This window comes from Adiantum capillus-veneris, chromosome 4, assembly GCF_014529385.1.
Source record: "Adiantum capillus-veneris isolate H3 chromosome 4, ASM1452938v2, whole genome shotgun sequence".
In the NCBI taxonomy this organism is placed as follows: domain Eukaryota; kingdom Viridiplantae; phylum Streptophyta; class Polypodiopsida; order Polypodiales; family Pteridaceae; genus Adiantum; species Adiantum capillus-veneris.
The window spans coordinates 91,029,112-91,047,138 of record NC_140934.1 but is presented as its reverse complement, the minus strand read 5'-3'; the positions used below and the strand labels follow the sequence as shown (position 1 = coordinate 91,047,138).

The 18,027-nt window shown below is 39.7% G+C and overlaps 2 protein-coding genes across 2 annotated transcripts; both read right to left on the bottom strand.

Annotated features, from left to right (window-relative positions):
* Positions 1–2,303: 2,303 nt before the first annotated feature.
* Positions 2,304–2,885, bottom strand: LOC147459587 (uncharacterized). Its single transcript, XM_086509860.1, has 3 exons — positions 2,663–2,885; positions 2,514–2,586; positions 2,304–2,400 (listed from the first exon to the last, which is right to left on the bottom strand). The coding sequence occupies exons 1-3, from the start codon at positions 2,883–2,885 to the stop codon at positions 2,304–2,306; spliced, it is 393 nt and encodes a 130-aa protein (XP_086365986.1).
* An 11,052-nt stretch (positions 2,886–13,937) lies between these two features.
* On the bottom strand, positions 13,938–17,411 carry LOC147459586 (cytochrome P450 720B2-like). Its single transcript, XM_086509859.1, has 9 exons — positions 17,256–17,411; positions 16,606–16,848; positions 16,418–16,504; positions 16,248–16,326; positions 16,067–16,179; positions 15,372–15,493; positions 15,246–15,273; positions 14,322–14,461; positions 13,938–14,214 (listed from the first exon to the last, which is right to left on the bottom strand). Exons 1-9 carry the CDS (start codon positions 17,409–17,411, stop codon positions 13,938–13,940), a joined length of 1,245 nt encoding a protein of 414 aa, XP_086365985.1.
* Positions 17,412–18,027: the final 616 nt, after the last annotated feature.

Genomic DNA, 18,027 nt, shown 5'->3' with positions numbered 1-18,027 from the left:
CCCATAGCACCTTCCATAAAAAAACCTTCATCCTATCCGGCCATTGAGGGCACCAAATGTTTTTGACAGCTGTTTCCCACCTTGACTCTGGCCAATTCTTTCCCCACTGTTTATTGAGCGGGGAGAACCAATCCTGTGATTTAATTAGAGTGAGATATACACTCTTTTTTTGGGGTTTTAGGAAATTTATTTTCCCCGGCCATTGCCAAGCTTTCCACTCGAGCTTGGACTCACAGTCTGGCAGATACAACAAAGTGAGTTGTTCAAGGGCTTTGCTGATCAACGATCTTTCTAGCCCACTGAGGGTAAACTCAGAAGCCATTTGATCAACTCCTTTCCAACAACCTCTACTATAGTCCCACAATTGGATTATGCCTAATACCTTTGTTATTAACTTTCCTGGTCACTTCCCTCCAAAAAGGGGTCAAAAGGACGCCTCCAGCCTTGGAGAGCCAAGGGGAACAATGAGATATAGAGTTGTGGAAGTACCTTGACAACTATCCCCATTCCAAAGGCCCTGTTACTTTGTTGCATTTACGGGTAAGCTCACTTGTCTTTCCCCTGAGTTTTAGGATGACCCATTGCGGGGCCAACAACTTGTTGTGCACATCGACCTCTTTCCACTCACCACCTTGCGAGAAAATTTTGGAGTTGTCCATCATATCTTTAGCCATAATAGCCCAAGTATCGTGTTCCTTAGCAAGGGCTACTACAAACTTGGTACATTGAGCCTCCGTGTGGTTGCTGGGGTTAAGAATCCCAAGGCCACCTTGCTCCAGGGGATTTTATTTTTGCGAGCTTTCAGTTTCGAGCTTTTACAATTGGAACAATTTTTTTCGAGCTTTTAAACCCTAATTTTACACCAATGATATCTTTAAATATCATTGTGTAGTGGAAAAACTCAAAACCTCACAATACAATCCTTCAACTACCAAACACTTTTAAGAAATATGGAAGCATGTCTATGCTTATGCAAAATGAAACTTTATAAAAAGCACCATTTGTATGTATTTTTGAGGCTGTACTGAAAACGTGATTCTTAAAAAATTTTCCAGAGTCTCCTTTGTATGGAGACCTCTTCATATAAAAAAATGTACACCCTTTCTTGGGCTCCCACATGGGATTTCCTTCACATAAACTCTTATTTCCATCACTTTAACGATTTTGTTATCTCACAAAAATCAACACACAAGCCAATGGTGTCAACATAATCTAACTACAAAAGAAAGCTCCAATCAAAGGCATCTCCACATCATGTGGTCGTCATGTACCAAACAAACACAAATGAAACATCCAAATGAAATGTATGGAGCATACCAAAATGCCATGTCAATGTCATATGGCTACCATGTACATAAAAACATAAATCAAAACATAAAGATGTGTACTGTCAGAATAGAGTTTCCTCAACCAAATGTGCATCCACAATCAACATTTCACAGGTCCACATGCAATATAGGTCAAACATCTTTCATAGAGCACATCATCTAGCTCTAGACACATGCAATGCCTCATATCTTCTGCAGAAGCTCGGCCCAAACCACCAAACCCCGCAAAGAAGTCCAAAACATAGTCATGAGGCTCAGTAAATGTTGCGAGCAACCACCTGACCATATAAAAAGTAAATAAAAAACCTAATGCAAACACATATATACCATAACGTTCACTAGTATCATACTTTGGACTAGTCTTACCGAAAGAACAAAGAAGACCGCTCTGCCCCACCTCTAAGAATAACACCATCAATCTCAATGGGGAAGACTACATCATCTATCATGTAGCTACAATCTGCTGGAAACAATCTCTCGGCAATTTTCTCCCCTGCCTCTCTATCATAGTGTGGCACAGGATGGCCAATACGATACCAAAGACACATGGTAAGATCAAGTACCTGCATGAATAAAAAACTCAAAGAATGAATGGCATAGCTACAATGTTTTTAGTTAGGAAATTAAACTATGAAACTAAGTTTGTTATCTCAACGCCTCTCTAGTGAGTGGATGCCGATATGCCTTCTTATTACACATGAGAGTCCATGTACGTAAGAGCACAAGTCCTACCCTAGTTGCATCTGCAATAAAATCTACAATATGCTCGGCCATGCACATGGTGACTAAAACCCCTGATCGGCCAAAAACTCACGAGCAACATTCATGCACCCTGTCACTAGACCCTTGGAAAATGTGTTCCACTTGGGAACACTCATGCCCTCTACAAAAGTGAATGATGACATGTAAGCATACAACCATAGTTAGCTGTAGGTACTAGTCCAAAGAAAAGTTACTTACCCAATGGGATTGGTCCTAGACCATCCACAAGAAAACTTGTAGGAAAATCTGCAAAGATAAGCCTAGCAACCTCACGACATGGCACACCATCTTTGCTATATAGATTTTTATTCTGTGTCGCAAAAAATTAGTTGATGCTATAAGAAAACCAAACATGAATCATGTTCAAAATCATAGAACAATGCAAGAAGAAAATGCAAATAAGTAGGTACTATGAAAATCTACCTATCAAGGGTAAACTTATCAATTTGTGATATATCCACAAGCAAAACATCTACAATGGTTTGGTAATGGAACCCTACAAGCATTATCCAAATTATCTTTGAATTAGGAAGTATGGAAGATAGATTTGCTAACGATTTTCTTAAACTTACCAACAGATCGTGTGATCGGCCTTCTCTCCCAAGCCTCTCGCCTAAGTGAAGACTCTGCAACAAACAAAGTAGTGTGCACCAATGAGGATGTAGTGGGCACATTAGAAGAGGGTGCCATATGGGGTATAGTGGTTGCCAAAGAGGACATGCCGGGCTCCTTAGATGTCACAATGGGAGGCATTGAAGAAGGAGTGGGTATCCTTGATGTACTTGGAGGCTCCATTTTACCTTTACCCTTCTTGAGTACATTGCTTGCTAGTGGAGTACCTTGAGAGCTACTCTCAATGGTGTTTTGAGTAACTCCTTGAGAAACGGGAGGGAGAGACTCTTCTTGTGTCTCCTCTAAGTACTCATCACTCTCATTTTGAAACCCTTCGCTCAACAACCATATAGCACAATATCACATAAATTAGTACTAATGTAAGATATATACATTCTCAAAATAAAAGAGCCACTAGTGTTAAGATACTTACTCTTACGTAATTCAAACTCTTGCTTTGGAATAACTCCTAGTGGATAATCCAACCACTAAGGACAAACATTGGCTTCCTATGCTGTCAGATTCCTTTCAATCAAAGAGGGAGAGAAATTGTATTCTCATCACGTACATCAATCCACTCTCTAGTGAATAATGGGGCTTCATTCAATTCCTGTGCCTCAACGCATTGCATAACCCATCTACACAATTTTTAGAGCATCATCCACTTTGAAAAGCACATAAACACAATGGTATAATAAATGTCATGTATCCAAAAAAAATATTAGAGTCTCCTTTGTATGGAGAATAATTTTTCAAAATAAACCATAAACCCTACCTTGGGCTCCCATAAGGGTTTTAAGTGTTTTTAACATAGACATTATACACTCGCGTATTGTCAATAGAACCATCCACCACATATCGGGCTTCCACAGGGAATTTAAGGATTTTTTGTAAACACAAAATGATATTTCATCATTTTCAAAATGACCCACTGTCATCAAACCATGGCAAAAAAATGAAATGCTCTTTTTTTTGCAAAGTGTGCAAGTGGAAGATGCAAACCTGTAGATCACTCTCTTAGCCGACAACACAAGCTCCGACATCTTCTCACTAGAGTCGGAAGACTTCAACGCATCCATTAGATAAATAAAATCCTACATACATAGTAACAATCAAAAAGCACACTCAACTTGATCTTGTGTAAATTAAAACATGTCTATATTCTTTTAAAAACAATGGTCAAATGTCTACCTCCAAAATATGATTCTTCATGCTCATCTTATAGAATAGGTCAAAAGAATTTGGAAGTTGTGGACCTTCTACTTGCATCCTTTCAATCATAAGAGTAGCCTCCCCATGCAAGTGAGCCCAAGTCTCCTTTTTCATGTAACTTCTAAAAAGCTTGTAATCACCAAAATGAAGATATTGCGGATCCTTAGACTCAGTGAGGCTCATGAGGTGCAAAATTATCTTCTTTCTACAAGCAATAAGAACAACATATCACTTAATCATATAGAAAAACGAAATGGAATAATAAAATTAAAAATGAGAAACTAATAGCTTCAATACCTCTCATGAGTGATTTTAGAGCTTGTCAAACAATAGAGCTTATCTCTAGTGATCTTTAGCATTCCAGGTTCATCCCATTTAATGCTAAAAATCAACTTGAAGAATCCATCACCATTAAGAGGATTGGCGATTGACAAGTACTTGTAGCCCCTATCTTTCAACCGTTCCTCTTCTACCTTTGTGGCCTTGTCCAGTCTCTTCTTCTTCTCAACATCATTTAGTCCAAGTGCATCTAGCTTTGCTCTTTCTTTGGACGTAAATGTAGTGAACTCATCCTAATACAAAACACTGTATTGAAACCAAAATAAAATTTTACATTAATTACCCAACATGTAGAGTAGGTATCACCTTCCACACAAGTTGAGATATCAATCCACATGGAGTGTTGTACCATGGTGCAGCACCATGGTAATACCTTGCCTCCACAGTCATCTCCACCCTAGCCCATTCTCTCATATCGGGTGTCAATTTTTGAAGGATTCAATCTTTATTTGCCATGCCAAATCTTTGAAACATATAAACTTCATGAGTGATGTTTAACATGACATGTGCCCTGGAAATGATGTAGAAAAATAGAAAACAAAGAGTTGAATACACGCATTGCTTGCAAAAAAATGAGAGTCAACATGCGATTAACAAACTTACGCATTAGAAGTGTCAAGTGCAAGAAGGAACTCTGCTTCTTTTTCTCTGGACAACTCAAGGAATTGTCCCCTACATGATCACTATCTTCTTCATTGTCATGATGATACTTCAATGTGAAATTGGTCTCTGCATAGAGAAAACAAGTGACAAACATTCAATTGTCCAAAAACATATGCAATTAGGATTAGATAGTGTAAAGTATTTAATTTACAAAAATTTTGCCAGGGTCTCCTTTGTACAGAGACAACTTTTTCAAAAAAAAAAACCGCACACCCTATATAGGGCTCTCACATGAGATTTAAGGACCTTTTCTCCAACATAAACAAAAACAATACTTAATATTTTCTCTAGCAACTATGAATGGTATGTATATAAAAAATGGTTCACCCTTTCTTACTCTCCCACATGGTTATTAATTACCAAACTTTCCAAACAGAAAAAAACGTCCATCAAATTTAACCATCTACCATTGCAAAATTTATAATATAAACTACGTATTGACATAAAAATTATGGCATACACTCATAATTTACTTGTGATCTGTACGTCATCTTCGACGTTGTTGGAGTCTTCATCAACTTAAGCCTCATCGTCAATAAAAACACACCTTTTGAGAATCCTGTTCTTTTTATTTGGTGGAGTGTCCAAATGTCGGACTCGTGATGATCCCTCCTGATCGATAGCTCCCTTTGGTATACAACCGGACCTTAGCTTCATGCTCACTTGACGGTTGCTAAAAGGAGAGACTGGAGGTTTTCTTTTCTTGCTATCCCTCTTTGGTGCCATTATCTACACAACACATATTATATATTTTTTAGTTTATATAAGACCACATCAAAAATGCAAAAAAAGGGGAGGCAGATCTTCCCCATGATCCGCGTGCGTGCGGATGATGGGGGAGCTCTGCCTCCCCTTTTTTTTGTTGACACGGATGATGGGGGAAAAGCATTTTAAAAACCTTAATTAAAAGCCTATTTTCAGCAACACCATTGACAAAGATCACCAAATCTACAAAACAAGGGGGAGGCAGAGCTCCCCAATCATCCGCGCGTGCGGATGATGGGGGAGCTCTGTCTCCCTCTTTTTTTTTGCATTTTTGATGTGTTTATTGAACAAATATATATCAAATAATGTAGGTTTTATTTCAATAACCTTAATCAAAAGCATTTTTCTTACAATATTGTTGACAAAGCTCATCAAATCGACAAAAAAAGGGGAGGAACGCGTGTGGATGATGGGGGAGCTCTGCCACCCCCTTTTTTTTGTAGATTTGGTGAGCTTTGTGCTATTTTCGTTAATTTTGTGGAGTTAATCCCAAAATTTAGTGAAATCTATCTGCCCTCCCCCTTTTTTTGGCAATTTTGGATTAAAGCATACAATTTATCAAATAGATTTGACATGAACACCAAAAATGTTATTAATCAGAACTTGAAGAAAGCCAGTCATCGCAAGAAGATAGACCGTAGAGAACTGTTCAACGCGAAAAAAATAGGAGCACAGAGCCCGCCCATCATCCGCGTGCGCGCGGATGATAGGCGGGCTCTGCATCCCCCTTTTTTTCGCGTTGAACGGTTCTCTGCGGTCTATCTTCTGGCGCCGGAACAACACGAGAGAGAGAGAGAGAGAGAGAGAGAGAGAGAGAGAGAGAGAGAGGGAGAGAGAGAGAGAGAGAGAGAGAGAGAGAGAGAGAGGAGGCACCAACATGATGCGCGCGTGATGGTACTGGACTGTGTTAGCTCGAGTAGGTAGATGATTGGTTCCCAAAGTGGTAATGCTTCAAACCTAAGCTTTGACATTCACATTATGCACGGACAAAGACCAAACTAACTAAAACCAAACTCGACCTGACTATTTACTATTTACTTTATACTAGTACCAATACCAATACCAATATGAATCCAGTACCAGTACTACCAGTACAGTATAATACGAGTATCAGTATAGAGTACCAGTACTGGTATACTGTTATACTAGTACTGCACTGGTACTAGCTATTTTTGACCTCTCTCTAGTCTTAAGCAAAGCGGCCACAACTGAGTTTTTTTTTTTTAAAGTCCACAATTCACGGCCATTTTCAGCGAGCCGTAACTCCCAAACGGTTCAGAATTTGCCCGGGGCCGACTCACATGAATTTGTTTGCCTTGTCGAGCTCTTCGACAATTGTGTGATACAAAAAATCCATATCCTGCTTAGTTTGGCTGAAATTCACCTGCAATTTGACAATTTCCACAAAAACAGCACAAAACAACATTTTCTCACTTTTTCCCTAATCTACGAGGTGGAACGAGCATCAAAATGAAGGAATCTGAAAAAACTTGAAGAACTATTGTGACAAAACGGTCACTTGTTCAAATGTTTGCAAGTTTATGATCTATTATGTGATTCCAAAGGAAACAACAATAACATGTTCGGTGATCCATCTGGGAGTGCATGACCACAATGTACAGCCAGGTACTAGAAGGGAAGCTCTTGAAAAAGTGCACAATCTTGTTAAGACAGTTTTAAAGATTGAGAAGGGGGGTCCTAGAAAAGTACAGATGTCAGTTGCTCGTCAAATGCTATTTCAATCATTGACTAAAGAAGATGATTTAGAAGCCACTGATGTAGAGCTTAACCATTTTCTTGAGGAAATGATGCCCCTTGTTCAAAATAGAGGATTCAAAAGTATTTTGTCACAAATGAGAAAGCTAAACAGGGTCAGGTTGTTGGTGATGGATACAAAAATATACTATTGCTACAGAAACGGTGTGTTTTTTCATTCTTTCATGGAAGTCGTTTTCCAGGCCAAGGTGGACCTAACGACAAATGTTACGTATTCAAAATATCCACAAAAGGACCTGCTTCTGGAGTTGAACTAGTCAATAGAATGAGGCGAGGAGGGACTGGAGATTTGAGTAGTGCTTAGGTGCACTTTGATCATACTCATCGAATTGAAGGATGGGCAACTATGTCCTGTTCGATTTATGATCCTGGGTAAGTGAATTTATAAAAATATGTTAGATAGCATGTTTGATATAAGACACCTATTATTACTTATTTGTTCTATGTGTACAACATGCAAGCATTACAGGTGATTGCAATATGTGAATGTAAAGAAGACGACGAAGAAACACAAATCTTGTTTTGGAAACACAATTATGGAGAGGTATGGGCATGAACCAACAGACTTTGTTGGATTTATGTCTGATGAAGTTGGGGCTAATTGGCTGGCAATACGAGTTGTATACAATGGTGGATGGCATAATGTAATCGAGGGAAGGGAGTGCTCGTGTCTTTTCCATTGGGAGCAGAGTCTACACAAACATACAAAAAAACATGTCGCTACAGATAGACAAATGCATCACATTGAAATGTGTGAAGCATGGCACTTAGCAAAGACTACAAATGAGGCCTCTCGTATAGCTTCCACAATACGAGAATGGTGGGTGAAATATGTGATAGAGGATAATAAAAAGGCTTTAGAGAGATGGTTTAATTGGTGGGAGCAATGGATTGCCCATTGAGGAAGCGCTGAGACAATGGTATATCAATCATTTTTTTGGTTCTTATTAAATACTTGAAAACAGAGATTTACATTTATATGGTTTTAATTGTTTTGAATTTATAGGTCAGTAAGAGTCCATGGGAGAGAGCTCAAATTCCAAGTATAAACTTGTCAGAGAGCATCCATGCTAGTTGGCTGGCAGGTGAAGGTGGTAAACGTAAAATCTCACTTTATGAGGCATGTGTCAGTGATGTTTTAAATGCATATATTCAATGTGCAAAAATATTGGGATACACCATAGGTAGATACATCGGAACGGGCCCTTCCATAGAAGAAATGATGGCCAGTTCCAAACGTAGAGAATCTCCAAATCCAACTCATTTTATGAGTACATTAAAAGGCTTGGTTGCTGGTAGTCCTTTGTATGAAGAGCCTATGATGAAAGGTGACAAAGAGACAGTACAACAGAAGAAGAAAACATGTGCAGTTGGTACAAGCTCACATAAACTTGGATATGTAATGGAAGCAAGACAACGAAAAACCAGAGGGAGACCACAGAGTATACATTTTGATAGAGAGGATAATGAAGAAGTATATGTTGTCACTGATCGTGAAGTAGGAGATAGCATTCCAGTGTAGCCAGGGGAGAATTCAACAAGGTGTATTCAAGAGGTCCAAGTTGCCCGTGAAGAGTGGGCTTTACAAAGGATGCTAGCCAATTGCATGAGAAAATGTTTTGGAATGGTAGGGAAGTAAAGTTGTGGTAACAAATTACAAATCCGTAATGTGGGAATGGTTGCTCCCTGTTTTTGGTCTGAGAGAAATTTTAAAGACAATACAATTGCACAGTGGATATGGTTCTGCAATTATGAAGTAGGGCACACACAAAAAGTACAGAGGCAAGTTAAATTCTCACTTGTCGTTCCTACTTGCTGGCAAGTGGATATTGGAACCAATGTATCAAAGGAAGAGAGTGACAGCTTGGTACAAAGTGGATTTCAATTTGCAGATTTTGCAACACCACTACGACGCATGAACAATACAAATGCTACTCTTACACAAGGAAGCTCCAGTAGAAGCAAGAAGCGTAAGTGGAGACATGGTATTTCCAAAGAAGCGCAAAAGAGATTGGAGTCAGCTGCAAGTATGGTTGCAACGTTCTTGGACAAGATATTAGAAAGTGAACAACACATAGTTTTTCAAATATTGACAGAGAGTTGTTATGATGTACACATTAAGGTAGAACCTAGTTGCACCTGTCTCGATTTTCAGAAGAGAGAATCTACACATTAAGCATTTTTGGCATGTAAGCACATGTACTATGTGCATGTGCATATTCTAGGGCTTTAACCAAAAGAGCACATGGTCATTCATCAGCATGCACTAACTCCCACAGACCTTGCATTTGTATTAGGGCAAACCCGCAAGATAAAGCCTGTGGTGTAGTGAGCCTAAATCTTAGAGATTGTCCTGTAGAGGTATGCATTGAAGTAGATTTTTCTTTTGTATTAGATGTGGAGTAGCTTTTCTAGACACATGAGACTTTATTTTAATTTCTTTTAGTAAGAGAAGCATGCTTTGTGGTATCTATCTAGACAATTGTACAAGCTCAAAATTAGGTCTTTTGGAATCTTGTACATGTTTTTGGACTCAAAATCTTAAGCCAATTTAGATCTTTTTTGTCGTGTATAATATTCTGATGTCTTTGTTTTGGATTAATTTTTTGTGTCGTTAGAAAAGGCTCTAAATCTAAAATAAAAAAGCTCGCAAAATTAGTTTTGAGTGAAAAAGCTTGAAATTGAAAGCTCGCAAATAAAACACACTCCTTTCTCCACAGGTCTCACAACCATCCCCCATTTTGCCCATTGCCAGGGTACTGTGCTTTTAGTGTTGTTCTTCCAAAGAAATCTCTTTACCGGTTTCAAGAACTCTTTCCAGTTGCATTTAGCTAGCTTAAGCAGCGGACCACTAAAGGCTATATAGGGTAACATGAAAGAGTTGATAACCTTTATTCTGCTTGGGAAGGGAAGAAGAACGAAATCCGACCTGCGCATCTTAATCTTGACCTTCTCCATAACCCATAAGAATCTCTGCCTGTGAGTAACTCCCACCCCTAGCGGGGCTCCTGGGTGACAAAAAATCTTCCTTTTTGACACTATCTCCCCGGTCCACAAAGACGGATCAAACGAGTTATTCTCGGAGAGAGAGATCAATCTTGATTTTTCCACATTACACTTTGATCCTGAGGCTAAGGAAAACATTTGCACAATTTCCAGATCTTTCCTGAGAACCTGAGGGAAAGCTTTAAGAAAGAGCAGGAAATCATCCACAAAAAGCTTTGCTAGCAGCTGGTCGTTATTCAGAAGAGCCAATCCTTGAATCTCTCCTTCAACAACACTGTTTTCCAGTAATGTAACTAGAGGATGGGAACCAATGGTGAACATAAGAGGGGCAAGTGGGCATCCTTGTTTTATGGACCTTCTAACCTCAAAAGCTCCCACAATCCTCTCATTGAACATGAGCTCTGATTGGCTTCCAGCACCTAGGGTGCTGACTAGGCGACACATTCGTGGCCCAAAGCCTAATGACTTCATGGCATCTTCAATGAATGACCATGTTATCCTGTCATAGGCTTTATCAAGATCCAGCTGCAGCAAGATACACTCTTGCTTTGAGAAAGCGGCATATTCAATGCCGACCATTGCAGCCAAAATGTTGTCACAGATTGACCTTCCCTTGATGAATCCATGCTGGTGGGGAGTGAGAACTTTGTCGAGGAGGGGGCATAGCCTGAGGGCTACAGATTTGGAAATCATTTTATAGGCAACTGACATCATTGTTATGGGGCACCAATGCTTAAGTTGGGAGCATCATACTTGTTTGGGGATAGGCTTAACGAGGCCTCCATGAATCCATCCTCGAAGTCTTGATTCGCCATTCTTGTGATGGCGGACTTTAGATCTTCCCAAAATTCCATGAAGAACTCAGTAGTCAACCCGTCCCAACCAGGGGATCTTTCTTTACCTAGAGCATGCAATGCAAGGGAGCATTCATCCTCGGTGAACGCCTTCTCCAAGAGGATGGGTTTAGAGAGGGAAATCATTATTTTTATGCTCCCAAGGAGAGTTGTTCTGGCAGCATCTATTTCAGGGGAGCGATCCTCGGACTGGCCTATGATCTGTTGCAAGTGGTTGAGCATTAATGCAGCCATTTCATCAGGCTTTTCAATATTATTTCCATCTGTATCTGTGAGAGAGTGGAGCAGGCCCCGATTTCTTCTAACTTTGAGGGCCCTGAAGAAGTGGGTACGGTTAGCCTCCTCCCGCTAGAGGAAAGTTTCTCTGGATAGGATTCTGGCCTTCCTCACCTTTTCAAGATGAAGATCGATTATTTTTGCTTTCGCTTCTAGCCATCTTTTATGCTCTGTCTCTGGAGAAAACCCTTCCTGTTTTTTGGTGGTTAGGATTTCAAAATTTTCAATGAGCTGACTGAGTTGTTCCTCTTCTTTTTTCTTCCTTTTAGGACCTGCAGTTTTGATGGCTTTTTGGATACTCTTGGCAAAAATGTCCCAGGTCCTAGGGCTTCCTCAGTCCACATCTTTCCTAAACTTCCTTACAGCTTGGAGAGTGAGGCTTCCAAAGAGAGGGTCCTTGAGTAGGTGGGCCCCTATTGAAAGTAGCTTTTTAGAACCTTGAGGGCAATGATCCGCCCCTTTGTTTTTTTTCAATTTTATGCTTACCGAAAGGTGAAGTAATAATCTCTGTGGCGTTATCACCTTTATTTCCAAGCATGAAGGTAGCCAATCAGCCTAACGAGAACAATAGCAACGATCCAGTCGGGAAGCTGTATGGGCATATTGCAGGCTAGTGTATGTGAACCCCAGTGTGCTGCTCCATGGGCCTAACTCCCACATGTCCACCAATGCCCACTTCTCACATAGGCTTAGCCATTTGGATAGTTCAGATCCAGCTAGCATGTTCGATGTGCCAGTTCTATCCCTTCTTTTCTCCACCATATTAAAATCACCTACCAAGAGCCATTCTCCTTCAACATGGATATCTTTCAGGTGATCCCACAATTTGGTCCTATCCTTCGCTACACAGGGCCCATACACGTTGATTATAGTGACAATTTGATCAGCCCATTTGATCTTGATTCCCAGAGCCCTCCCAGAGGGATGATTGAAGACTACCTTAGGCTCAAGATCCATGTCCACAATAGAGAGGACCCCACTGTATCCATCGGCTCCCTCTTCGTAGAAGGCCAATTTCTTACCAAATGTTGGCTTTCTTTTGCTAGTGGCATCTAGGTTATGCTCCTGGATAGCCCAAATCTGATTCCCTTACCTCTTCTGATGTGTCTTAATCCCCTTCACATTCCAAGAATTGCAGATGAACTCTTCCATTTATTGAGATAGGGTTACGAACTCCTCAAATTCTAGGCATTCATCTTCAGAGCCCTCTTTCCTGCTTCTCTCTTCTATCAGCTCAATCCCATTCCCCTCAGTGATTTTGAAATTTTCGGGGCTATTATCCCGAAGAATCTCAAATATGTTATCATATAGAAGGTGACAAAGTTTAATGGAATGACCTTCAGACCAGCCCCCACATTTACTACGAGATTCTTGGGCTGAGCCTTTCTGAGATACCTTATTGGCTGCAGTGCCCACTGCTCTACTCAATGGTACAAAGAGAGGGGTACCTAGGGCTTCTGCAAGGTCTTTTAAATTGTTTCTTAGCCACATCGGGAGGTTTACAAATTCTACCAATACTAGGCACATATCTTGAAATGCATCTGGGGACTCAAAAGATGGATCCCAAGGAAGCACACACACAAGTGATCGATTGAGAAATAACGGGCTCTTCGTTAAGACCTTTGCTACGGCAGCTTCGTCACTAAATTGTACAGAGAAAAAAACTTTTGCCATGTATTGAGCATTAAGAACAGAACCTCCTTGATTTAAGACATAGGGATTGTGGAGCCAATTGATAAGTTTAGCTCTGACAGGCACCTTGCCCATGAATCCAAAGACCAATGTGGATTTCGCCATCTCAGCAAGTTGTTTCTTAATAAGAGCAGGAGGAACGACTAATAAGAGCAGGAGGAACGACGACTGTGAGTCCGTCTTCCACTTCCACACATTGCAAGAGTGCTTTCTTTAGGGCTTGATAAGCTTTGTCTCCCTTGGAGGCATCCTGTGATTCTGTAGGTGCCCCTGCTTCTTCCATCGTCCTTTTGCTAAGAGAGAGTACACTCAGAATCTTGGCTAGTTCTTTTTCAATCTGGGACTTTTGCCCTTTAAGTTCCTCTTTACTTAACCCCGAGATCCCGTTCATGCCGTCCCCCGTGACTTTTGGGCTACTATCTCCCCCACTCGGGCCACCTTCCGCTGTATTCGAACCTTTAGTTTTACCAGCCTCTGAGGAGACCTTATCTCGGCTTCCCATTACTACGTCCACATAGGAGGCTTTTATCCATGTTTCTCTTTTTTTTTCTCTCTTAAAAAAAAAAAAAAACAAACTCAAAGAGCATGCAATGGATCGTGATCCGTTGCTCACGACCCAACTCCACTAAGATACAAAGGTTAATGGGACACTTCACCAGTGCCGCTTGCAACCTTTAACCTTCAGCTTTATGTAACTCGATCGCGATCCGAAGTGAGATGGATCGCGATCCACCAAGTAGAGTCGAGCTTCTGCAAGCGCTGGGAGAACGGGGGCCATCTTCCTGTCACCAGGGACGTGCAGCAAAACACCACCACCACAGAGTTGCAATGGATCGCAATCGGTCCTGCCAGTGGATCGCGATCGGTGCTTGATACCAAGTAGCTTGTTGTACCGACCAGTGCTAACACCCCACAAGCTGCCTTGATCCCTGCAGATGCTCAGCTAACCAAGGTAGCTCTTGCAAGCGCGCACACCCCTCGATGCTACAGTGTTCATAGGTGAAACCAGTGACGACGACAGAGGAGACGGCCTCACTTGAGCATGAAAGTAAATAAGAAATCCCAAGCTGCGCAAACAACCCCCACCACAACGCAGCTCAAGAACCCTCTCTCTTCGGTTGCAGGAAATCCTACCTCGCATGCATGTTGAGTTACACCATCGCTCCTGTTCCATACCTAAACCATGTTCACGACCACCTCTACAATACTCACTCTTATTAGAGTGAGTATTGCAATAGGAGTGAGTTTTTTGCAATACTCTAATAAGAGTGATTTTTCTGCAATACTCACTCTTGTGAGTATATTGAGTATTGTAGAAGAGAAGATAAACCTTGTGCATCTCCAAGGATACTCTAATAAGAGCTATATTGACCCCTATTTGTTTGTGCACGTGTGAGAGAGAGAGAGAGAGAGAGAGAGAGAGAGGGGGGGGGGGGGGGGGGGGGGGGGGGGGGGTTAGGGAGAGAGATTCATTGCCCGAAATTTGAAAAAAAAGCCCTAGGCTTGCAAAAATGGAATTGAAGGAAACTTTGGTATGTATGCTTTTCAACTTCCCAAAATGAAACATAAAGAGAGATTTCCCAAATAAAACTCAACTTTGGACCTTTGAACAATGTAATTGGCTCAAAGGCTCCATGGCAAGAATGTAATTGGCTAAGGAGATCATTTTCATAGTGAGTAGGAAGTGCACTATTCATAATGAAATTTGTCTTGTGTTGATAACTAGTAGTCTTGTTTTCATATAAATATAGTTGTATAAAAATTATAACTTTGGCTATTAAATTACTCAAAATGTATTATATTTGAGTTCTTGAAATTCTCTCTTTTTAGCTCAGGTGAAATATACATGCAAAGAGGTTCATTGTACAACATCTCTTGAAAAGGTGTGCTAAATTTTTCCATGTCTCTGCTTTAGCTTTATATAAAATCCCTCTGGATATGAAATCATTGGATCATGCACCATCCTTCCCCCTTTGATTGCATCCCAACTGGAAAGAATAAGCGACCATCAATGATATATATATATATATATTTTTTGACGTCGTTCATCCAATACAAAAATGAAACTATATTTGGGAAAACTCACTCAAATTTTCTGAGAAAATGGTGTAAGAAAATGGCCATCTCTAATCTTGCTAGCTCATATCCAGGACATTGCCTTATACCCTTTCCAAATGGCATAAAGCAAGATGCCGATGATGTATCCATCTGTCACAACATTCAAAGTCATGAGCAATGGCATTAAACTCTAATTTGTGTGATGCATAGTACCATAGAAATATGCACAAGAAGTTTTGGACAAATTCTCACAATATTTCCCACATTGTGACTTACCTCAACATCATGAGCGTCTGTGAGGGAGGCGCCGCATACCTAGCTAGGTATGATTGGGGGTAGGGGACCGCTGGCCTAGTGGGGGGTCGGTGGTCCCCTGCCCCCAATCGTACCTAGCTAGGTATGTGGTGCCTGATCTCGAGCAGAAGCTCATGATGTTATGCATTGTATGAAAAACATTGAAAAAGACTCCATTTTCCTACATGAGAAAATCTCTAAATATTCTTGTGATAGATCATTATCAAATCATTAATATCCTAAATGTGATTATACTCAAGTACTTCATTTTTACAAATTGCTGTATGCAAAGGATGGTTGGATTAAGAAATATGTAGTCTATTAAGTTTATGCTAGATTCAGTTGCATGGGCTAACTTGTTTTAATTTTTTCCAAGAAATGGAAAAATATAACACTCCTGTGTTTCCTAGAACTCATAGGTCTACTTACATCTTTCCACCTAAAAGGATCAAAGCTCGTGGGATTTGGAAATGGGTTAGGGTCTAGATTTGCAGAGGATTGGCTAACATACACCTTCCAACCCTTTGGAATCTTGTAACCTCCTGTAAACCCAGTTGAGAGGTATTATTATGAGTTTTTGAACACTAATAACAACTATTACTACTTATACCTTTAATCCATACATCTTGCAGAGCAATCCGGAAGAGTCCCAAGCTAGGATTCGCCGTTCGCAAGGCTTCACTTATAACCTATGTTAAACTAAGCATAGTTAGAAATATAAAATTTTGCAGTTGAGCTCAACAACAGAGAATACAAAATATTGCAAGCTGTTTCTCTCACAAATTGTGTGAAGGTCATTTGTAGGTAGTCATCCATGTTAAGCTCTTCGCAGTCACCTTTAGAATCAAGGATCCTATTTTGCTCTTCCTAAGAAGAAGGAACCAAAAAATATTAAAACCAAATTAGAAGTGTATAATTCCACAAGGTTCATAATAATGATAGAAAATATAAAAGTAATTTAGAATTACCAAAACTTCTTCACATATAAGAGGATAATCTTTGAGTATTTTGATGATAGTTGTAAGAGTTTTGGCTGTGGTATCTTCTCCAGCAAAAAACATGATACTGAGGTTGTCATAAATCACCTCATCTGAGATGCCTTCAACATTCTGGCTTAGGAAATAGTCAAGCATATCATTGTGTTGTTCATTAGATTGCTTCCGTCTCTCATGGATTATTCTTTTAAAAAGTTGCACCATTTGCACTCGAGCCTGCATTGGCATTTGAATCAATTTGACTTATAATTATAGCGCTAATTTTTTATAAGGTATTTTCAGCTCATAAGCCAACTTTGTGGATGGAAAACACTTCAAAACTCCATTTTTGAGTAATTCTAGGGAGTAAATTGGTCAAGAGGATAGAAAAGTTGACTTATAATAATAGCACTTATAATAATAATACCTTCGTGTAAAAAATTGTAGAGGTAAAATGAGTATACATGAAAGAATTTACACTGAATTGCCCAAATTTTGTAGGTTCTTCATCTCCCTATTTGGGATTTAAAGGGAGATTTACATTAAATATTCTAAATTTATAGGTTTTTTATCTCTCTATTTGGGATTCTAGGATACAAGTAGCTTAATCACACACAAATAAGTTGTGCAAACTGCTTACTCACCTGTAGAGCCTTTGTGTACTTGGTTCCTGGCAACTCTAGAGGAAAAGCAAATAAGCCAGCTTCATAGCATTGATAAAGCTCATGAAAAAAATGAGCATCCTTCTCATTCAAGCTCAAAATCTTCTTGCACAAAACACCAAAGATGTACTGCAACATCGGAGAAACTTGTTAGAAAACATCTGGGGGGATGCACCACGGAATCATGTTAATATACCACATGAGTTTAGCAGGAGGGGTTTCAAAACGTAAAAATTATAGGCAATTTAACATAGATACAAGTTAATATTAATAATTTAGGAAATTAAATATTCAACTTGAAAAATTTTATTAAAATAAAGGGTCATTTTATTCATTCAAACATGTTAAAAAAGAGGGGTTTTAAATCACCCTACGAACACACTTATATAGGGAGAAACTGAATAGTGCACCACCCGAGGAAAACATCTTCTTTCTTGGTTTTGTATATGGAATGATTTTTATTTGCAATTAGTTCTTACAACTTACTATAAGTAACCCTAACTACCCTGGCCTATTTCTAACAAATGCTTATTTGCTTGGCAATATCACCACATAACCTCGCAATCTTCAATAGGGTAAGGGATCCAGTTTAGAGACACTTAAGAAAAAAAGTATAATTTTGAGCGAGATTTTTAAATTTCGTCATATTTGAATTTTGAAAATTGCATGAGATTCCTCATGCAAAGGCGGATTAGGTAATACCAAGATTGATATTTTTTTGATTTAATTTGGGCAGTCAATTTGAGAAAGTTTA

What these genes read in the sequence shown, in the direction of transcription:
- LOC147459587 (XM_086509860.1), bottom strand. Translation starts at nt 2,885, where the DNA reads ATGGAGCCTCCAAGTACATCAAGGATACCCACTCCTTCTTCAATGCCT. An exon ending in GCCGATCACACGATCTGTTG is followed by an intron (nt 2,587 to 2,662) that starts GTAAGTTTAAGA and finishes TAATGCTTGTAG; the next exon opens with GGTTCCATTACCAAACCATT. An exon ending in GATAAGTTTACCCTTGATAG is followed by an intron (nt 2,401 to 2,513) that starts GTAGATTTTCAT and finishes TTTGCGACACAG; the next exon opens with AATAAAAATCTATATAGCAA.
- LOC147459586 (XM_086509859.1), bottom strand. Translation starts at nt 17,411, where the DNA reads ATGTTGCAGTACATCTTTGGTGTTTTGTGCAAGAAGATTTTGAGCTTG. An exon ending in AAATGACCTTCACACAATTT is followed by an intron (nt 16,327 to 16,417) that starts GTGAGAGAAACA and finishes AGTTTAACATAG; the next exon opens with GTTATAAGTGAAGCCTTGCG. An exon ending in GCAAGATGTATGGATTAAAG is followed by an intron (nt 16,180 to 16,247) that starts GTATAAGTAGTA and finishes CTGGGTTTACAG; the next exon opens with GAGGTTACAAGATTCCAAAG.